The sequence below is a fragment of the Nerophis lumbriciformis genome, linkage group LG11 (genome assembly GCF_033978685.3).
Source record: "Nerophis lumbriciformis linkage group LG11, RoL_Nlum_v2.1, whole genome shotgun sequence".
Lineage (NCBI taxonomy): Eukaryota > Metazoa > Chordata > Actinopteri > Syngnathiformes > Syngnathidae > Nerophis > Nerophis lumbriciformis.
In genome coordinates, this window is record NC_084558.2 from 43,301,412 (window position 1) to 43,325,827 (window position 24,416).

The 24,416-nt window shown below is 39.2% G+C and overlaps 1 protein-coding gene across 1 annotated transcript in view; it reads right to left on the minus strand.

The window, feature by feature from the left end:
- Positions 1 to 17,483, minus strand: part of agpat2 (1-acylglycerol-3-phosphate O-acyltransferase 2 (lysophosphatidic acid acyltransferase, beta)) — a 38,657-nt gene extending 21,174 nt beyond the window's left edge. The window contains exons 1-2 of the mRNA XM_061966513.2: positions 17,038 to 17,483; positions 2,002 to 2,135 (exon numbers count right to left, since the gene is read on the minus strand). Coding sequence (XP_061822497.1) covers positions 2,002 to 2,135; positions 17,038 to 17,303 — 400 coding nt within the window. The 5' untranslated portion in view covers positions 17,304 to 17,483. The remainder of the gene's footprint in view (positions 1 to 2,001; positions 2,136 to 17,037) is intronic.
- Positions 17,484 to 24,416: the final 6,933 nt, after the last annotated feature.

Consider the following 24,416-nt stretch of genomic DNA (forward strand, 5'->3'; position numbering starts at 1 on the left):
TTAGTTGTGATTTCCTTCTCTGCATGAAAGTTTAAAAGTAGCATATATTAATGCAGTGTGAAGAAGAATGTTTTAATGTAGACACATAGAATCATCATACTGCTGTGATTATATGCATCAAGTGTTCATTCAAGGCTAAGGCAAAATATCGAGATATATATCGTGTATCGCAATTAGGCCTTAAAATATCGCAATATTAAAAAAAGCCCATATCGCCCAGCCCTAGTTCAATGATGCCATTTCTGTTTGTCAAGTATAATTTTGTCTATTTTGTGTTTATCCTTGAATAAACAGGTCAGTTTCTTGTTACCAACCATTGTGTATTATTCAAACTCCCCTAATTCAGCTGGCTAGTTGTTATCCAGAGTACTAAAACCCTTTTCAACATGATTCTGACAACTAAGTAGGCTAAATAACTTTAAACTTTAATACATGCTCGGATAGGCCAGTATCAGTATCGGATCGGAAGTGCAAAAACAACATCGGTATCGGATCGGAAGTGCAAAAACCTGGATCAGGACATCCCTAATGGCAGCAGACTGGGGTAGATCCTGCTGAAATCCTATGTATTGAATGAATAGAATCGTTTTGAATCGGGAAAAAAACATTTTTGAATCGATAATCGTGTTGAATTGAAAAAAAAAAATCGATTTTGAATCGAATCGTGACCCCAAGAATCGATATTGAATCGAATCGTGGGACACCCAAAGATTCACAGCCCTATATTACATGGTCAGTATTGTTAAGAGATGTACAAATCGTTCGGGTTTCTGTACGGAACCGTGAAGTTTTAAAATAAATACGGTATTCTTGAATAATATTTGTTTTGTATAAAACATATACGGTAATATGACATTGTTATTGAAATATAAGATGCCAAAAAAAGAAAACCATGGTAACTGTGACGGTGTTCACAAACATAACTGCCTACAGGAAGTGACATAGACTTTGCGCTTCCGGTACCGATCGTGTCGTGACAGCATCAACAGTCTGTGAATTTATTCAAAGTGTGATTATCAATCACGGTTTTACGATATTTTTTATTTAAAAAAGTAATACTAACTGTTGGGAGATTTACAGCGGTTTATCATTACATCCCTATAGTTCAGGGGTCGGCAACCCAAAATGTTGAAAGAGCCATATTGGACCAAAAATACAAAAACACATTTGTCTGGAGCCGCAAAAAATGTAAAGCCATATTACATACAAATAGTGTGTCATGAGATATACATTCAATTAAGAGGACTTAAAGGAAACTAAATGACCTCAAATGTAGCTACAAATGAGGCATAATGATGCAATATGTACATATCGCTAGCCTAAATAGCATGTTAGCATCGATTAGCTTGCAGTCATGCAGTGACCAAATATGTCTGATTAGCACTCTACACATGTCAATAACATCGACAAAACTCACCTTTGTGCATTCAGGCACAAAGTTAAAAGTTTGGTGGACAAAATGAGACAGAAAAAGGATAAAACACGTCCTAGGAAGTCGGAGAAAGTTATATATGTAAACAAACTAAGGTGAGTTCAAGGACCGCCAAAATTAGTAGGACAAAACGGCGCTCGCCAAATACTCGAATCAGTGAAGCATGTTTAATATAAACAGTGTGATTTATAACAATTAGGGAGGTTTGTGTCATGTTTGTCCTTCTACAGAAAACATACTAAAACAAAAAATATTTTTTTCCCCCTCATCTTTTTCCATTTTTCATACATTTTTGAAAAACCTCCAGAGAGCCACTAGGGCGGCGCTAAAGAGCCGCATGCGGCTCTAGAGCCGCGGGTTGCCGACCCCCGCTATAGTTTTACCATAATCAAAATTTGAAATGGTAATACTAACCGTTGGGAATTTTATAGCGCTTTATTATTATACCAGTAATTGTTACATCCTGTGTTGTATTATGGTGTGATAGCAAATGCAAATGTGCCATCAAATAATGCAAAGGATTTGGGGGTAACAGATCAAAATCAGCACTGGTCTTTGCCGGTACGCACCCAAAACATCGAGGGAGCTCTGGTGGTTGGAGATGATGACGTAGGGGCCCTCGGTCTGCAGGTGCTCCCAGCCGCTGACTTCGAACCGAAGGCCAAGGAAATACTTGACATGACGAACGATGGAGCGGATAATCCTAAGGAGAACATTTCATTAAAAAGTATCTACTATGACAATAGTAAGAGCCGAGCACCCGGCTAGCAAATTGCATGCAAATAACAATTGTTCTGGCTCCCTGCGTAACAAACTCTCATTAGCGTGTATCTGACTTTGTTGACCTTTCGTCTCTTGGAGAAAAGAGCAGAGTCACTTCTCTGAATCCTTGTGACAGTTCCTCACGTCCTCTCCTCAGCACTGAATACCGTCCTCTTGTCATTCCTATCCTTAACTTTGTGCAGGACATTTTACAGTCAAATTGTTCTCCAAATAACCTTAAAAATGTCTGATGTAATTCAACTATGGCCCTGACCTCAATACTAATTAGTTTCGGGCGCCCTTTATAATCCTCTAATTAACTTTTGGAATATAATGAGACAGTTGTAAACATGTGACTTGCGTCAGTTACCACGTGACGCTACTGGGTCACATGAAAGAAAGCAGGTGAAATGTAAAATATCTTAATTTACTGCTACATGTCATGGACATATTAAATGCAATCTTTACACAAGATTACAGTCTTTGAGTAATCTGTCAACATAGCAGTCCAGAGATAAGTCAAGTCAGTTCAAAAGCCAGTGCTTATGCAATCGCTTGGTTTTGTGTTGCAGCATTTGTATGATTGGCCAAGGGGAACAAACTTTCATAGCTTGGGAGTTTGAAGGAAACAACTAAGCTATAAATCTGGTTTACTGTTCCGTTTGATAAGTTGAAATCACAGTATTAAAAACAAGTCTTTTTTTAGAGCGGCTAAATGTCAAGATAACTTTGAGTCTGCCTGTTCAGAAGTTAATTTTGATAGGAATGCAAATGCTAGGGTTAGGGTTAATCACACATATATAAAACAGTACAAACATCCTATCGACACCTAAACAATTACAACGCAACAACTTCTGATTGTAATCCCCTCAGGCTCTAAAAGCAGAAAAGAAAAGAAAATGTCAACACACACGCATGGAAAACTCAAATAATGTAAACAAAATTGCAAAATCACATTGAACACTTAACAATAAGCTCTTAAAATGAAGGTGCACAAATGAGTAACTAAGAAGTGCTAAATGGAGTGTAACAAAATAGTGCAAAGTGTAAAAATGTCAACATAGAGAAACCTGAGAAGATATATTTTCTGCAGGTTTAGTGTCAGAAGGTTACAGCTGTGCTCTAAAAGATTGAGCGAGGCTAAGGTGGTGTGTTATTACCGGTCTTGTTGGGGACGAGCGCCTTGCATCATTTACAGACCACATTGGTCTGACTACGGTCCCTTTTAAAAAATCCTAAAAAATTGCCAAAGTCGAGGTGACTTTTACCGTTTTATTCACAATTTCTTGGCTCTCTGCAGCATTCATTTTTATTTCCTCTTCTGACTCCATGCAGAGAATCAACCATGAGACAACAAGATTGCGCAACCAAACTTGATAATTGATACTGTTACTACGGTCCCTTTGAAAAAAAGAAACAAAAAAAAACTTCCACTGTCGAGGTGACTTTTCCTCTTTTATTCACAGTTTCTTTTTTTTTTACTTTCTCTTCTTACTCCATGCAAAGAATCAACTGCGAGACAACAAGACGGCGCACCCAAACTTGATAGTTGCTACTGTTTCCCAATTGGCTGTTAGCGTGTCACTCCCACTGATCAGTGATCACTTCCTGCATTGCACGGTTCCCAGCGAGCCTTTGATCATGCAACCAACCTTGCTTCAAATCTTCTAGTTTGTTCCGACGAAGAAGAAAAAATGTATCAAACGCTTTATCAAAAGCATTTTTTATTGATATCCATTACATATCTATCATGATTGATATTGTTTTATCGCCCAGCCCTAAAAAAATACAAACAACGTAGTAGGCTACAATATAAACAGAAAAACACACAAGGCTACTTTGAGAGACTAACGACATCGCAAACCGAGTACATGCTACATTGAAGAAGTGTTGAGTAAATCAGTGGTCCCTTCTGTTCACACGCTTCCTGTACCATCACTGTTGTCTTGTTCAGGGTCCAATCTGAACCGTTCATTTGCTAGTTGGGATTGAAGTTCGATACTTTCCTCACCACAACCAAACTGCACTTGAAATTAGTTTGGAACCATATACTGATCATTTCCGCCCATCGCCAACGGACGACGATTAAAACAGACAAAAAGGAACTTGTGTGAAAGCACCTATTCCACGCACTAAATTTGTCCGATATCTCAAATAGTTTGACTCAAAAGAAGCATCCGACAACACCTTAATCCGCTCATGTTTGGCTTTTGAGAAACTGGACTAACACCTGGATTATGCACTGGGAAACGAGAGCTCTCGAGTGAGTTTGTCCTGCCGGAAGGGACTCTTCATATCACGCATGCACCAGTATCAACGCGCCACAAATAACCCGGAGGGAAATACTATTCAATTCAAACGTTAGCATAAACTGGAATGAAGAGGAGACTGTTTATTTGCTTCACAAATATAAGAACGGAACATTGTGAAGTGCATCAATGAGAGAGAAAAAAGAAACAGGTTTATTTACGAAGGTTCAGTTCAGTTTAGTTTCAGTTTATTTCGAACATGCATACGATACAATGTAATGCATCACCACAATTCAATCAATCAATCAATCAATCAATCAATATTTATTTATATGGCCCTAAATCACAAGTGTCTCAAAAGGGCTGCACAAGCCACAACGACATCCTCGGTACAGAGCCCACATAAGGGCATGGAAAAACTCACCCCAGTGGGACGTCGATGTGAATGACTATGAGAAACCTTGGAGAGGAGCGCATATGTAGGTAACCCCTCCCCCTCTAGGGGAAACCGAAAGCAATGGATGTCGAGTGGGTCTGACATAATATTGTGATTACAGTTACAATTACAGTTGTTTCATTACAGCACGTAAAAAGGAAAATGAAGAATGTCTGCTTCATACGGACTCACGAAGGAAATACGAATAAGATGAAAGAGAATGAAGCAGGTACTGAAAAATACAAGATCAACATCTCCACACTGATTACACTGACTCTGTCCTCCACACAACTGACAAGCTTGTACACAACAATAGCAATCCTGGAACAGTATCTGCTGGGGCACCAACCGTCTTTTCCTTCGGATTTAAAACTCCTATTAATCCACAGAGCCTTTTGAATGAACACTGAGACACTCGAAAAAGTTTTCTTCCATTATTCTCCGCCCGAAAATGCCTTCAAAACAACTCTCTCGTCAGTCTTTCTTTGCTTCGGACCAGTACCTGCTCCGAGACATTCTTGGTCGTAGCGTCATGTTCGTAGCACAATCTAAGATCATTTATTGCCGCTGTCCTTTGTTTAACATCAGCATAGCCATTAGAGATGTAATATTTGTCGGATGTGCCAATATTACAACGGGCAACAGGTACAACAGAGCTAAGCTGTTGACTTATGCTTTGTTTTGGTGTGATGTCATAGGTCAACCGGAAAAGCAATACATTTATCCGCGCGAAAAGGAAATAAGCGCCCCCAAGTGTACGGGAGGCACACGGTCTACGACCAATAGTCGTATTAGAGAGTGTGTGTTAGAATATTATCACACAATTTTTATGCTTAAGGGCCGTTGCTATAATTATTGTAAATTGTGCTGAAGTGGTATTTTTCTTTGTCTGTGCAAAGCTGGCAATCCAAAAGATTGCAAGCCAGTATGGTATCAGTGTCTGTGTCCAGGAACGGCCTGCTGACTGCCAAGGCCGAACACCGCCGTGACGCAGACAGAGCAGAGACAAGGCGATATCACCAGCGTCAACACATTTGCATTTTTGTATAATCATATATTGTGTCTAACTGGAGTTGTCGAGATTACCCCCTTCCCTCAGCGACAGCTTCAGTGATGTAAACAGGGACCTCCCAAATAAATAGAGGAAGCACGCGGGCTGGACTTTTAGAACGTAGTTTGGATCTGTAACTAGAATACAGCCCAAAACACGCGTCTCCTCATTGAGCCAAATTGAACTCTGTCTCTGCATGATTCCTTGCTTCTCGTCTGTTTAATAGATGTCATCAGTGTTTGAACCGGACAGTGTGCATGGACACTGGGACTTTACATGGAGGCCAGAAAATACAAAAAACTAACTATTTGAGAAATCGGACTAATTTAGCGCATGGAAACGTACTCACTGTCCTAACATTTGATGGAATGCAAGTATGACGCTTGCAGTCATGGGGTGTTTCTATCTGGTTGCAAATGTTCAACGCCACAAAAGTGAGTCAGTCAGCGTTGAGATCTCTGCAGGCGAGCTGTCAACGACAAGCCGGTCTGCCATACTAACCAGTGTGCAAAAACGCCATTCAGTATTCATCCACGCCACAAAAAGGTTCGGCACCTATTGTCACCGTCACTCGGTGAAGCTTTCAGCTGACTGACTGTTGCAACGTGACACCGCCAGCAGCTCACCTGACCGTGAAATACTTCAAAGCGGACCCTAATGTAACCTCAGTCCAGACTATTCAGCCAGCAAGCTAGCTAGCTGTAATCAGTGGGCACAGACCATCTGGCATCTGGTTCTTGGAGGTAATTAAAGCAATGCAGTCGTTTGTGACTGCGTTGCCAAACACTGACAGGTGTCGGGTTGACCTCCTCCGTTATCTTCTGTATACAGAATGCATGTTGCGTAATATGGCTGCATATTCTTCAACTCTCCGTTGGAGCATGTCTGGGTTTGTGCTTGCATCCTTCCTGCCACTTCCCCAAAACACACATTTTTAGACCTAATAAGGACATGTGGTATATAAAACGGATGTATAGACGTTAAGTAATATGCATGGGCTGTTTCCTTGAGTAAATAAGTAAACTGGAAAGGTCATTGTCCTGAACTGGTGTTCACACGTAATCATTGTAAAGACAATTAAGGAGCCGTAATAAAGAGCTCAGCTCATTTGTTATCCTGACTATGATATTCTGGTCAAAACATGTTGGAACTCTTAAAACATATACACAATATTTACATTCATCAAGTTGTAAATTAAGTCATTTTACATAAACAACATGAATTCAGCTCTTCAGTCCGCCACATTCTTGTCCAGGGAGAGAACAAAAACAAGTATAGGTATGTGTGGATTCGCCCCTGGCTGGATATCCGCAGTGGTCACTCAGCGCGTTTCGCGCTTGATCGCACAATCTGAGTAGAGACCCGACCGCTGTTTTCAGAGTTCAACTGCATTCGCGTTGTTTTCACCACCGCTATACACCAATACTCGTGACGTTCAACACATTCGAGTTCATCCAGAATATTGACATTTTGGATTGGACAAGTACTCGCGTCACAAAGACCTGATGAAATTTGGGAAGGGCAAAAAAATTCGCCGGTGAGTGAAATGGTCATTGGAATCCCAAAAGCTAAAATCATCGGCCTACCCACACCCAACATTTCAGACTTAAACCACAGGTCCATCACCCGACTGGCAAAAACAATAGTCCAGGATATCACTCACCCACTACACCAATACATCATCCCACTACCATCAGGGCGCAGGTACAGAACTATCAAATTCCGGAGGGCCCGCCTCAGGAAAAGCCTTATCCCTGCAGCTATAGCCGCCCTTAACAGCAGGCCCGGCCGACCCGTCTGACAAGCCTGTAAATGTGTGTTAGTCATGTATGATGTCTTTTTGTTATTTTTTGTGTGTGATGTGTAATGTCTAGTGTTTAAATGTACGGCAGTGACAATGAATTTCCCCAAGGGGACCAATACATCTAAATCTAAATCTAATCTAAATTATGATAGAAGTTAAACATCTATCCGTGAGTCTGCCAATTATCTTTTAAATGTATCGATTTGCACACTGATTTTTTTGCTTGAGATGTGACTCACAAGTCGAGTCCGAGCAGCCATGTTTACTCAAATTTCCCATCACTTCCAATTAGTGTTGCCCCGATACCAATATTTTAGTACCGGTACCGGTACCAAAATGTATTTCGATACTTTTCGGTACTTTTTTATAAACAAAGGGGACCACAAAAAATTGCATTATTGTCTTTATTTTAACAAAAACTCTTACTGTACATTAAACATATGTTTCTTATTACAAGTGTGTCCTTAAATAAAATAGTGAACATACTCGACCAACGGTTCTCAACCTTTTTTCAGTGATGTACCCCCTGTGAACATTTTTTTAATTCATGTACCCCCTAATCAGAGCAAAGCATTTTTGGTTGAAAGAAGTCAAATACAGCACTATGTCATCAGTTTCTGATTCATCAAATTGTATAACAGTGCAAAATATTGCTCATTTGTAGTGGTCTTTCTTGAACTATTTGGAAAAAAAGATATAAAAATAACTAAAAACTTGTTGAAAGATAAACAAGTGATTCAATTATAAATAAATATTTCTACACATGGAAGTAATCATCAACTTAAAGTGCCCTCTTTGGGGATTGTAATAGAGATCCCTCTGGATTCATGAACTTAATTCTAAACATTTCTTCACAAAAAAATAAATCTTTAACATCAATATTTATGGAACATGTCCACAAAAAATCTAGCTGTCAACACTGAATATTGCATTGTTGCATTTCTTTACGCATTTCTTTTTGACAGACATTTGAGAAACCTGAGCTTGTGCTTCACTGAGTTTATGAACTTACATTCATATTTTGTTGAAGTATTATTCAATAAATATATTTATAAAGGATTTTTGAATTGTTGCTATTTTTAGAATATTCTAAAAAAATCTAACGTACCCCTTGGCATACCTTCAAGTACCCCCATTTGAGAACCACTGTACTAGACAACTTGTCTTTTAATAGTAAGTAAACAAACAAAGGCTCTTAATTTAGTCTGCTGACATATGCGGTAACATATTGTGTCATTTATCATTCTATTGTTTTGTCAAAATTATTAAGGACAAGTGGTAGAAAATTAATTATTAATCTACTTGTTCATTGACTGGTTATATCTGCTTACTTTCTCTTTTAACATGTCCTATCTGCACTTCTGTTAAAATGTAATAATCACTTATTCTTCTGTTGTTTGGATGCTTTACATTAGTTTTGGATTATACCACAAATTTGGGTATCAATCCGATACCAAGTAGTTACAGGATCATACATTGGTCATATTCAAAGTCCTCATGTGTCCAGGGACATATTTCCTGAGTATATAAACAGTATATAAACTTAAAAAAAACGAAAGAAGATTTTGTGATGCTAAAAAATATCGATATAATCATAGTAGTATCGACTTGATACCCTCCTGTACTTAGTATCATTACAGTGGATGTCAGGTGTAGATCCACCAATGGCGTTTGTTTACATTTTGGTGCCGGTGAGCTACGGTGTGTAGTGAAACATGTTTAGCTATTCCTCGTCCTGCAGGGATGATACTTGTAAGAAACTTACTTTATTTGTCGTCATGGAGGCAAGGATTAGTGATTTAGAAGTAGCTACAACACTGCCGACTGCGGATGGACGTTAGCCGCTAGCTAGCTAGCCATGTCTTAAAGCACCTCTTCCTGAGGACGTTTCAGTGTTATAATTTCCCTTTTATCGTTAGTTTTTAAACCAAAATGCATTTGTTCTCCCTTTTCTGTCTACACACCTTGTCTGCTGGTAAGTACTCCGTGATTGTGCGCTGCCGAACATGCTCCTCTGCTCCTAAACCAGCAATGACACGACGTGACGACGACGGGGGGCGGAGGACCGGTACTTTTTAGAGGCGGTATAGTACTGAATATGATTCATTAGTATCGCGGTACTATAATAATACCCGTATACCGTTCACTGCAATAAGGTGCTTTTGGTAGCCATCCACAAGCTTCTGGCAAGCTTCTGGTTGAATTCTTGACCACTCCTCTTGACAAAATTGGTGCAGTTCAGCTAAATTTGTTGGTTTTCTGACATGGACTTGTTTCTTCAGCATTGTCCACACGTTTAAGTCAGGACTTTAGGAAGGCCATTCTAAAACTTTAATTCTATCCTGATTTAGCCATTCCTTTATCACTTTTGACGTGTGTTTAGGGTCATTGTCCCGTTGGAACACCCAACAGCGCCCAAGACCCAACTCCGGGCTGATGATTTTAGGTTGTCCTATAGAATTTGGAGGTAATCCTCCTTTTTCATTGTCCCATTTACTCACCAGTTCCATTGGCAGCAAAACAGGCCCAGAGCATAATACTACCACCACCATGCTCGACGGTAGGTGTGGTGTTCCTGGGATTAAAGGCCACACCTTTTCTCCATCCATCCATCCATTTTCTTCCGCTTATCCGAGGTCGGGTCGCAGGGGAAGCAGCCTAAGCAGAGAAGCCCAGACTTCTCTCTCCCTAGCCACTTCGTCCAGATCCTCCCGGGGGACCCTGAAGCGTTCCCAGGCCAGACGGGAGACATAGTCTTCCCAACGTGTCCTGGGTCTTCCCCGTGGCCTCCTACTGGTCGGACGTGCCCTAAACCCCTCCCTAGGGAGGCGTTCCGGTGGCATCCTGACCAGATGCCCGAACCACCTCATCTGGCTCCTCTCGATGTGGAGGAGCAGCGGCTTTACTTTGAGCTCCTCCCAGATGACAGAGCTTCTCACCCTATCTCTAAGGGAGAGCCCACCACCCGGCGTAGGAAACTCATTTTGGCCGCTTGTACCCGTAATCTTAATGTCATCTTAATGATGTTCCAAACATCCAGAACAAGCTAGTCGGGTTACTTCTAGACCTCCACCCCAGATCCCACCTCACTCCTACCCACTTCTCTAAAGTGGGCTGGCTCAGGGTGGAGGACAGAGTAAAACAACTTGCATTGAGCCTAGTCTATAAAATTCACTACACCTCCCTGGTACCGAAGTACATGTCAAATTACTTCCATAATGTAAATGACCGCCATAACCACAACACCAGGGGGAGCTCCACAAACCATGTTAAACCCAGATTCCGATCTAACAAAGGTCTTAACTCATTCTCTTTCTATGCCACATCAATATGGAATGCACTCCCAACAGGTGTAAAAGAAAGTGCATCTCTACCCTCCTTCAAAACCGCACTAAAAGAACACCTCCAGGCAACTACAACCCTAGACTAACACCCTCCCCCCACCACATCCCACCTCCCCGGATTGTAATTAATCAAATGTAAATAATCAAATGTATATACTTGTTCTTATGCTTTCTGAGCTCACTATGTTCACTGCTCGCTGTACATATCCTACCAAGTCAGACCTGAACTGTTACAATGTCCATTTCTCAGATGATAAACTTGCTGATGACTGAAGTGCTGATACCAACCAAACCTAACACCCCCGCCCTCCACATCCCACCCCCCGGATTGTAAATAATGTAAATAATTCAATGTATATACACTGATGATTAACTTGTGTGATGACTGTATTATGCTGATAGTATATATTTGTACCATGAATTGATTGACGTGGATCCCGACTTAAACGTATTCCCGTATTCGGGTGTTACAATTTAGTGGTCAATTGTACGGAATATGTACTGTACTGTGCAATCTACTAATAAAAGTCTCAATCATTCAATCCCAGGTCAGCCGGGAGACACAGTCTTCCCAACATGACCTGGGTCTTCCCCGAGGCCTCCTACCGCCTACCTATTCAATTTGTGTTTCATCTGACATCACATGGACAAAGATAAGACCTTCTGGAGGAAAATTCTGTGGTTATATGAGCTGTTTGGCCACAATACCCAGCAATATGTTTGGAGGAGAAAAGGTGATTTTACTAGAATAGTCTTGACAAGATTGATTGATTGATTGATTGAGACTTTTATTAGTAGATTGAACAGTACAGTACATATTCCGTATAATTGACCACTAAATGGTAACACCCGAATGAGTTTTTCAACTCGTTTGAGTCGGGGTCCACGTTAATCAATTAATGGTAAAGTGACATTGTTTAATGCATCCAGCGGGGCATCACAACAAAATTAGGCATAATAATGTGTTAATTCCACAACTGTATATATCGGTATCGGTTGATATCGGAATCGGTAATTAAGAGTTGGACAATATCGGAATATCGGCAAAAAAGCCATTATTGGACATCTCTAGTCGTGGGTTCACACCCCAGCCGAGTCATACCAAAGTAGGGTTGTCCCGATCCGATCCAAATATCGGATCGGGACAACCCTACTTTGGTATGACTCGGCCGGGGTGTGAACGCCGATATTTGCCAAAAAATGCGTATCGGCAAGGCATGGGAAAATGCCGATCCAGATCCAGTTTTTTTTTAAATTCCGGTCCGTGTTTTTCAACGCACTGATTTAAATAATACATTCCACTTTTCTGCTGCTCCCTAAATTCCGTTCCGCAACACATCCACAGGTCTGTGTCCTAACCGTCCTAATCGGAAGCGGATGCCGGTTCATGGTTCCGAAAGGCGAGCGGAAGTTACCGGTAAAAATGTCAGCTGTGTGGGATTATTTTACCTTACAAAAGGAAAAAGATGAAGAGGTGGAGTGCAAAACACGCCACAATAAAGTCAAGCGTGGTGGTAAAGTTGTAAGACCTTTTAATACAACAAATCTGATCAAGCATTTAGCGAAATACCACCGTAAAGAATATGAAGAATTTCTAAAGAAAACTGACGAAAAGAAAAATAAAGGTCCTACCCAACTAACTCTGACAGAAACGTTCGCGAAGCGTGACATACTGCCACTGAACTAGGGATGTCCCGATCCAGGTTTTTGCACTTCCGATCCGATACCGATATTGTTTTTGCATTTCCGATCCGATACCGATACTGACCGATACCGATACTGGCCTATCCGAGCATGTATTAAAGTTTAAAGTTATTTAGCCTACTTAGTTGTCAGAATCATGTTGAAAAGGGTTTTAGTACTCTTGATAACAACTAGCCAGCTGAATTAGGGGAGTTTGAATAATACACAATGGTTGGTAACAAGAAACTGACCTGTTTATTCAAGGATAAACACAAAATAGACAAAATTATACATGACAAACAGAAATGGCATCATTGAACTAGGGCTGGGCGATATGGCCTTTTTTTAATATTGCGATATTTTAAGGCCATATTGCGATACACGATATATATCTCGATATTTTGCCTTAGCCTTGAATGAACACTTGATGCATATAATCACAGCAGTATGATGATTCTATGTGTTTTGATTGATTGATTGAGACTTTTATTAGTAGGTTGCACAGTGAAGTACATATTCCGTACAATTGACCACTAAATGGTAACACCCGAATAAGTTTTTCAACTTGTTTAAGACGGGGTCCACTTAAATTGATTCATGATACAGATATATACCATTTTGATGGTGTGGAGTCTGGACGTCTGGCACCGAATGGAGATAAGCGTCTCGACAGAAGTCACAATATTTGAACAATGATGACGAAAACTGTTGTCTCTGTCGTGTCCGTGTGTCGAAAATTGTTATGCGCTTATTTTTTTTTTTTGATTTTGTGCGTGGCATAGATTTGCCGTGCGCAGAGGACGCTTGAGCAGGCGCGCACCTTAGCGGCTGCGCTAGCATCACAGCTAACGTTAGCCATGCCGCTACCTCGCTCTCTGCTGGGAGAGGACGTATACGTATGTGACGTATGACGTGACAGTATGTGACGTGTGTAAGAAGGTGCGCTCGCTGTCTGTGAGAGGGAGACACAGGAAAGAGTGAGAAGAGCCTGTCGTGTAATGCCAGCAGCTAAAAGCAACTGCGTGAGAATTGTGGATGTGTTGAAGGTGTGCTGGAAAATGCGGAACGGAAATTACGGAACAGCAGAAAAGTGGAATGTATTATTTAAATAGGTGCGTTGGAAAACACGGACCGGGGTTTTTTTTTAAACTGGATCTGGATCGGCATTTTCCCATGCCTTGCCGATACGCAATTTTTGGCAAATATCGGCAGCCGATCCGATCCAAATATCGGATCGGGACATCCCTACACTGAACAGTGCTCAAGCCCAGGGGATAACTACAGTCATTGCCGAGGAAATAATTCTGGATGATGAGCCGTTATCTCTCGTGAGTAAAGTGGGCTTTCGACGCACCATCCAACACATCTCCCCATTATGCTCGGACTGCAGTCAGGGGGGGGCAAACAATTGAAGTGAGTGTGTACCGTATTTTCCGCACTATAAGGCGCACCTAAAAACCACAAATTTTCTCAAAAGCTGACAGTGCGCCTTATAACCCGGTGCGCTTTATATATGGATAAATATTAAGATTCATTTTCATAAAGTTTCGGTCTCGCAACTTCGGTAAACAGCCGCCATCTTTTTTCCCCGTAGAAGAAGCGCGCGGTGCATGCTGGGATATGTGACGTTTCATTTCCATTTGTGTGTTTATGTAAAGACCCCAAAATGGCTCCTATTAAGTGTGTTGTCTGTCTAATTATAAATAATGCAGACGAGGCGTGTTAACTGAGTTCTCAACGTTTACTCACAGCGTGCTCATAACCACATTCTAACTCCCAGCATACAACAACGCTTCTCAGGGCTACCGCGCATGCTCGTCACTATCGTTGCATGCTGGGTAGTGTAGTTGTTATATTTGCTAGCTCATAACATCACATTAAGAGACACGCTTACGCGCTTAATTCAATACTCGCCGTCATTCCGGGTGGATTGACAAAAGACCTCCAGCCGCTAGATATTGGTGTCAACAGGGCATTCGAAGGTAGACTGCTAACTGCGTGGGAACAGTGGATGACAGAAGGCGAACACACGTGACGTTCACCAAGACAGGGAGACAGCGCCAGACGACATTTTGGATCCCACATTCGCCCAACTTTTGAATTCGGACAACGAAGGAGAATAATTCGAGGGATTTATGAATGAAGAATAACTTCAGAAAGTGAGCGTTATGTTTATTTTGTGTGTTGTGACATTAACGTTCGAGCAACATTATGTTGCTATTGCTCTGCACTATTTTGAATTTTACTATGTTTGTGATTGCACATTTGCGTACATTTTGGGAGTGAACAGAGTTGTTAGAACGCTGGTTTTTAATATATTATTAAAGTTTGACTGACCTATCTGACTGTTTTTTTGACATTCCTTTAGCGCAGTTAGATGCGGCTTACAACACCGGGCGGCTTATAGGTGGACAAAGTTTTGAAATATGCCGTTCATTGAAGGCGCGGCTTTTAACCCAGGGCGCCTTATGGTGCGGAAAATACGGTAGATAGTTTTTTTTTTTTTTAAGTTTACACTTGTTCAAGAGCAAGTATTGATGCTGAGTTATAAACATTTTATCCCACTCAGGTTGTTTGTGCGTTTTGCTTTTTTTAATAATGTTTACAGCATAATTTGCACTTTATACTGTTCACTTTTTTACTGTTCCATGATGCCATTTCTGTTTGTCATAATAATAATGTTGTCTATTTTGTGTTTATCCTTGAATAAACAGGTCAGTTTTGTGTTACCAACCATTGTGTATTATTCAAACTCACCTAATTCAGCTGGCTAGTTGTTATCAAGAGTACTAAAACCCTTTTCAACATGAATCTGACAACTAAGCTGGCTAAAAAACTTTCAACTTCAATACATGCTCGGATAGGCCAGTATCGGCCGGTATCGGATCGGAAGTGCAAAAACAACATCGGTATCATATCGGAAGTGCAAAAACCTGGATCGGGGCATCCCTATACCAAAGACTAGGGATGTCCGATAATGGCTTTTTGCCGATATACGATATTCCGATATTGTCCAACTCTTTAATTACCGATACCTATATCAACCGATATATGCAGTTATAGAATTAACACATTATTATGCCTAATTTGGACAACCAGGTATGGTGAATATAATGTACATTTTAAAAAAATTAATAAAATAAGATAAATCAATTAAAAACATTTTCTTGAATAAAAAAGAAAGTAAAACAATATAAAAACAGTTACATAGAAACTAGTAATTAATGAAAATGAGTAAAATTAACTGTTAAAGGTTAGTACTATTAGTGGACCAGCAGCACGCACAATCATGTGTGCTTACGGACTGTATCCCTTGCAGACTGTATTGATATATATTGATATATAATGTAGGAACCAGAATATTAATAACAGAAAGAAACAACCCTTTTGTGTGAATGAGTGTAAATGGGGGAGGGAGGTTTTTTGGGTTGGTGCACTAATTGTAAGTGTATCTTGTGTTTTTTATGTTGCTTTGATAAAAATAAAAATAAAAACACAAAAAAAAGCGATACCGATAATTTAAAAAAAGCGATACCGATAATTTCCGATATTACATTTTAACGCATTTATCGTCCGATAATATCGGACATCTCTACCAAAGACTTTAAAAATGGGACTCCATTACCTCCCGGCTTGACACTCAGCATCAAGGGCTGGAATTGGGGGTTAAATCACCAAAATGATTACCGGGCGTGGCCACCGCTGCTGCTCACTGCTCCCCTCACCTCCCAGGGGGTGATCAAGGGTGATGGGTCAAATGCAGAGGATCATTTCACCACACCTAGTGTGTGTGTGTGACTAGCGTTGGTACTTTAACTTTAACATACCTAAGTTGTAGATAGCTTCCTTTCATTAGAAGCCCCCCCCCCCCTCCAAAATAAAAAGCCCCATTCAGGTGCATACATGTACACAACAATGGCAGCCTTGTTGTCCACTATGAACTGACTTCTGTTCTGCGTTATCTCACATTTGAGAGCGGCTGGAAAACATTCTTATTGATAAAAGCACACATTGGTGGTTAATTCCAGAACATTCCTAGCGTGTATTCGTGTGTTTTGTTTACCAGCTTGCGGCTAACGTTAACGGACGGGAGGCTAATGTTAGCGGAGTTTGATTTAAAGCCGTAATAAAGTAAAGCGAAGGAATGTATTACTTACATGACGTTGTTGTTTTTGTTTAAATAGTAAAAAGACAATCGTGGAGTAATGCACTGTGGAATGTGCTAGCAGGCTACTGCTAGCCTGCCAGCTAGCACGCTAGCTGTCAAAAAACTCACCTCATGTTCTCCACGTCCCTGCCCCCGCTTTTCAGTATGCACAGCGGGATGGCGACCAGGGCCAGCACCATCATCCACGCCACGTAAAAGCACTTTTTGAAATAGAAGACGAAGGTGCTGCTGGTCCACAGCAGCAGCGGCACCAGCAGCAGCAGCAGCGGGGGCATCCAGAGGAGCACGTCCATAGCGGGCAAGTGACAAGGGCTGGACGGCGCGGTCCGACTCCGGTGCTCGGGCAGAGGTGGCGCCGTGAGCCGGTCAAACATAACACGGAAAAAGGAGACCTTTTTTTAAAATTATTATTCCCCTTTCTTGCCTCCGCTTATGACGCGTCGACGACGCTTCGGCGCGACCATGTATCGTTATTCATGTGCGGCTAAATGATATGCAGTCCGCTCAGGCGTCATCCGATGTTTTTTTTTTTTTTTTTTTTTTCTATTTCCGGGTGCCGGACCACTGTGTATGACGTCATCAAATCACGCCAGACACTATTAGTTGACATGAACATACATTTGCATAAAGACAGGAAGCAAGAAGTTTTTTTTATTTTTTATTTTTTAATTAATTTTATAAACTTTTGTTTATAAATTGCAACAATTGAGAAAGAATAATAATCAAAACAAGTACAAAAAAATCATACTTGCCAACTTTGAGACCTCCAAATTCGGGAGATTTTTTTTGGGCGGGTGCGGGGTTAAGGGGGGAGGAGTATATTTATAGCTAGAATTCACTGAAATGTAAGTATTTCTTGGGGTTGGGGGGGTTACCCACATATGCGGTCCTCTCCAAGGTTTCTCATAGTCATTCACATCGACGTCCCATTGGGGCATACTTGCCAACCCTCCCGAATTTTCCGGGAGACTCCCGAAATTCAGCGCCTCACCCGAAAACCTCCCGGGACAAATATTCTCCCGAAAATCTCCCGATTTTCAGCCGGAACTGGAGGCCACGCCCCCTCCAGCTCCATGCGGACCTGAGTGAGGACAGCCTTTTTTCATGACGGGAGGACAACAGGGTGACAAGAACTAAATCCTCCAGACTAAAGATACATTGTATTACTATGTTTATCTTACCTAAAATAAATATATTTATTAATTTAATCAATCAATCAATCAATCAATGTTTATTTATATAGCCCTAAATCACAAGTGTCTCAAAGGGCTGCACAAGCCACAACGACATCCTCGGTACAGAGCCCACATATGATTAATTTAATTTATAATTTAAAAAAAAAACTAAATAAATGTTTACTATATTTTGCTAAAAACATCAACATTAATTATATTTTTATTTTTATTTTTTCTGACTCCTTATTACATCCAGCCATAGAATTATACCGGTACATTAAAATAAACATATTTGAAATAATTAATTTTAAATTATCATAATAATTCATTTAAAATGACCGTATTTAATTATCAACATAATTGTTTGTTTATCAAAAACTTTAGCATTTTATTTATTACATTTTGAAGCTCTCAGAAGCCAAGTTATGTTATATTCATGTTATGTTTATGCAAGTTTGAAGTATCAATGATCTAAACACAGTTTTGTTTGCATTTTTTCAGGATGTAGATATATATATATATATATGTATGAAATACTTGACTTGGTGAATTCTAGCTGTCAATATACTCCTCCCTCTTAACCACGCCCCAACCACGCCCTGCCCCACCCGCGACCACGCCCCCAACCCCCACCCCCCACCTCCCGAAATCGGAGGTCTCAAGGTTGGCAAGTATGGGAGTAGCCAATAGTATAATGAGGTTGCGAAGGTAAAATTCCTTTTCAAAAAATGTTTTCACACAGTGTAAATCCAAATAGCACATATTTAAAACAAAGCACAAATGTGTCATGAATATTGTCCAGGATGAAGCGACAGATGCCCCGCCCAGATTCACTCACGAGACTAGTGCAGTGTTTTTCAACCACTGTGCCGCGGCCGTGAGATACAGTCTGGTGTGCCGTGGGAGATTATCTAGTTTCACCTATTTGGGTTAAAAATATTATTTGCAAACCAGTAATTATATGTCACAGTCGCTGATCTGCGTTGTGTATCTTGTAGTGAGGTGCACACACAGGAGTTGAATCATGGAGGGTTTATTCACCTTTTTTGAATAGAAACAAAAACAACGGGGCGTCACACACAGTCCACGGCAAAAAGGATCTCTCTCCACAGCTCCGAGCGTCAGTGCTCACTGAATTCAATTATGTATTCTTAATGTGGAAATAATAATAATAATAATAACTAAAATAGTAATAATAATAATGAAAAGGTAAATAAAGCATAAAATAGTCTCAATTAAATTAATTAAATAAAACACAGTATATAAAATATGTACTTCAGCAAATAATATATATTAAGAAAAATGATCCTTAAAATGTGCAGTAATACACCTCATCTTTCCCACCCACATCGACTCTTTTTATATTTTTTATACAATAAACTATGTCAAAAATACCTCATAACATACATACCTTTTTTGAATAGAAACAAAAACAACGGGGCGTCACACACAGTCCACGGCAAAAAGGATCTCTCTCCACCAGAGGTGGGTAGAGTAGCCAGAAATTGTACTCAAGTAAGAGTACTGTTACTTTAGAGATTTATTACTCAAGTAAAAGTAATGAGTAGTCACCCAAATATTTACTTGAGTAAAAGTAAAAAGTATGTTGTGAAAAAACTACTCAAGTACTGAGTAACTGATGAGTAACATACACACACATATCATATATATATATATATATATATATATATATATATATATATATATATATATATGTATACATATATATATATACATATATACACATACATTGATATATAAAGTATATCATTTATATTTATTTATTTTGCCGTTTTTGTTTACATGTTAAAGGTGTTTTAATGAATATACATGCATGTTTAACACATATAGATTCCTTTCTTTCATGTTGACAAGAATATAAGTTGGTGTATTACCTGATTCTGATGACTTGCATTGATTGTAATCAGACAGCAGTGCTTAACGTCCACGTTTTCAAATGCAGGAGAAAAAAAGTTCCTCCTTTCTGTCTAATACCACATGAAAGTGGTTGGTTTTTGGTATCTTATTTGTCCAGCTTCCATATTCGTTTTCACACACTTTACAAGAAATACATTGGCGGCAAATTCCGTAGCTTGCTAGCTTGTTTGCGCTGGCTTTCGGAGACTCTTATTTTGAAAGCGCAGGCGCGATAGAGCGGCATTTTTATTGTGAAGACAGGAACTGTGCAGTCAGTCTTTAGGCTTGTGACGGGATGTACGTTTGAAATAAAAAAGTGTCTTTTTTCCTTTACACTTTTGATTGATTGATTGAAACTTGTATTAGTAGATTGCACAGTACAGTACATATTCCGTACAATTGACCACTAAATGGTAACACCCCAAAAAGTTTTTCAACTTGTTTAAGTCAGGTCATGTGACCGCCTGGCTCTGTTTGATTGGTCCAACGTCACCAGTGACTGCATCTGATTGGTGGAACGGAGTCAAACGTCACTAGTGACTGCATTTTATTGGTGGAACGGAGTGAAACGTCACCAGTAACGCAGGCACTTTGAAGGTCTGTCTGAGACCAAAACAAACAAAGCGTGCATTAACAGATCGATAAAAATGAGTAGCGAGTAGCGAGCTGAATGTAGATAAAAGTAGCGGAGTAAAAGTAGCGTTTCTTCTCTATAAATATACTCAAGTAAAAGTAAAAGTATGTTGCATTAAAACTACTCTTAGAAGTACAATTTATCCCAAAAGTTACTCAAGTAGATGTAACGGAGTAAATGTAGCGCGTTACTACCCACCTCTGCTCTCCACTAAAAAATAAAGAAGAAAATAATACACACTCATATTAATGCTAGAGCGGCACACAAGATGTCCACACAGACACACAACAGAGTCCCTGACCCGTGCGTAAATTTACGAGACCAGGAAACCCCGCAACAACTGCCGCTAGCAATAAGCTAATCCACACATAATTTAGCATACAAAAGTCATTTTTTTGTCACTAATTCAACAACCAACATTCAGGAATTCAACACGCATGCCCACCAACAAGTCACAAGACAGTGCGCATTCCCACAAAACACTTTTAAGAACGACAACCAAAAAGTTTATAAAAAAAACAAAGGGAGAGAGACATAAACGTGACTTACCAGCTCCGAGCGTCAGTGCTCACTGAAGCTGGTCACAAAGGTGCAACGCCAAATCACCCCCCAGGGAAACAAAAAGGTATGTAATGGAAAATAATAGAGTGGAACCTATTTACAATGAGAAACACTTTTGGGGAAGTTAACCACAAAAAATGATGTGAATAAATGACCAAAATTAAAATAAAATAGAATAAAATTTAGCTCGGCTACATATAGTCTGCAAATGATGTGTTGTTGTTGAGTGTCTGTACTGTCTAGAGATCGGCGGAGTAACCGTGTAATACTCTTCCATATCAGTAGGTGGCAGCCGGTAGCTAATTGCTTTGTAGATGTCGGAAACAGCGGGAGGCAGTGTGCAGGTAAAAAGGTGTCTAATGCTTAAAGCAAAAATAAACAAAAGGTGAGTGCCCTTAAGAAAAGGCATTGAAGCTTAGGGAAGGCTATGCAGAACGAGACTAAAACTGAACTGGCTACAAAGTAAACAAAAACAGAATGCTGGACGACAGCAAAGACTTACTGCGGAGCAAAGACGACGTCCACAAAGTACATCCGAACATGACATGACAATCAACAATGTCCCCACAAAGAAGGATAAAAACAAGTGAAATATTCTTGATTGCTAAAATAAAGTAGATGCGGGAAATATCGCTCAAAGGAAGACATGAAACTGCTACAGGAAAACACCCCACAAAAAGAAAAAGCCCCCAAAATAGAAGCGCAAGACAAGAACTAAAACACTAGAGCTATAGTGATGCATGGTTGGTTATGGTTTAAAGTTATATCCAACAACGACTTTTTACTGTCAACTGAGTTTCGTTTTTTTAATGATTTCTGCTGGTGGTGTGCCTCTGGATTTTTTCAACGCAAAAAATGTGCCTTGGCTCAAAAAAGGTTGAAAAACACTGGACTAGTGTGTATATAATTGGATCAGCAGTGCTAATCCAATCCTTGGCTATAATCTGAGGCTGTCTGTTGGCTCTGGCGGATCTACATGACATGATTTTGGAAGATTACCACAAATATGTCGATTAACTGAATAACCTGGATTATGATGCTCCTTTAGGAGAACCGTGTAGGCCAAGATCATGGAGGCCAGACGATTAAAGGGGCCATTCCAACGAATCGGTGCCATTTGGGTCCCCAGAAAATAGTTTGTACAAATACATGAAAAAAATGTAACTTTATTTTATTTATTTTTTAAATCAAACAATTTGTGTACATTTATTTGATTGCATATCTTATAAATACAATTAATCAATTATTTTCTGTTCCACACCCCCAGGAAGAACAAATCATTCCCCCCGCCCCGACTGTCCGCTGTGTCTATAAATAATATCATTTGTCTATAAAATTGTTATAAGTACACCTCTGCATACCATTGTATCCTTATTATTTAAAATGATAATAATAATAAAGAAATATAGATTCATTTACAACAAATAATAACTTAATGTTTTTTAATCTGTAACCAAAAGATATTAGATCATTAGTAAGATATATATTGCATCAATTTGACTTTGAAAAAATATGATATTTATTATATATAATATATCTATATATGAAAAACTTTTTTGACCGACTTGAACTATTTGATACTAAAATAATACAATTAAATAAACCCAACATTAAAAAAAATATATCATAATAAAGAAATATAGACTAATTTACAACAAATAACTTAATGTTTTTTTGTCTGTAACCAAAAAAATATTAAATATATAGTAAGATATATATAAAGTGCATCAATTTGCCTTTTAAAGAATATTAATATTATATATAATATATCTATATATTAAAATGTTTTTTGACCAACTTGAACTATTTGATACTAAAATAATTAAATTAAATAAACCCAACATTTAAAAAAATATATAATAATAAAGAAATATAGATTAATTTACAACAAATAATAACTTAATGTTTTTTTAGTCTGTAACAAACAAATATTAAATATATAGTAAGATATATAAAATGCATCAATTTGCCTGTTAAAAAATTATTAATATTTATTATACATAATAGATCTATATATTAAAATCTTTTTTGACCAACTTGAACTATTTGATACTAAAAAAAATACAATTAAATAAACCCAACATTCAAAGAGAAATAATAATAAAGAAATATAGATTAATTTACAACAAATAATAACTTAATGTTTTTTTAGTCTGTAACCAAAAAATATTAGATATATAGTAAGTTATATATAAAGTGCAAGGTTGATTGGCAGCAAATTGGCCCGAGTGTATGAATGTGAGTGTTAATGTTGTCTGTATATCTGTGTTGGCCTATAACAATCCGGGTGGTTTTTTTCCTCGACGTCCACAGTTTCCAAAACAAATTGAAATGTGGACTCGTCAGACCACAGAACACTTTTCCACTTTGCATCAGTTCATCTTTGATGAGCTCGGGCCCAGCGAAGTCGGCGGGGTTTTTGGGTGTAAATGGTTTTCGCTTTGCATAGTTGAGTTTTAACTTGCACTTACAGATGTAGCAACAAACTTTAGTTACTGACAGTGGTTTTCTGAAGTGTTCCTGCGCCCATGTGTTGATATCCTTTACACACTGATGTCGGTTTTTGATGCAGTACCGCCTGAGGGATCGAAGTTCTCGGGCATTCAATGTTGGTTTTCAGCCTTGCTGCTTAAGTGCAGTGATTTCTGCAGATTCTCTGAACCTTTTGATGATATTACAGACCGTAGATGGTGAAATCCCTAAATTCCTTGCAATAGCTGGTTGAGAAATGTTGTTCTTAAACTGTTGGACAATTTGCTCACGCATTTGTTCACAAAGCGGTGACCCTCGCACCATCCTTGTTTGTGAATGACTGAGCATCTCATGGAGGCTGCTTTTATACCCAATCACGGCACCCACCTGTTCCCAATTAGCCTGTTTACATGTGGGATGTTCCAAATAAGTGTTTGATGAGTATTCCTCAACTTTCTCAGTCTTTTTGGCCACTTGTGCCAGCTTTTGTGAAACACGTTGCAGGCATCAAATTCCAAATGAGCTAATATTTGCAAAAAAAATGAAGTTTTCCAGTTTGAACATTAAGTATCTTGTCTTTGCAGTCTATTCAATTGAATATAGGTTGAAAGGGATGTGCAAATCATTGTATTCTGTTTTTATTTACCATTTACACAACGTGCCAACTTCACTGGTTTTGGGGTTTGTATATATGTATATATATATAAAAAATTAAAAAAAAAAAAAAA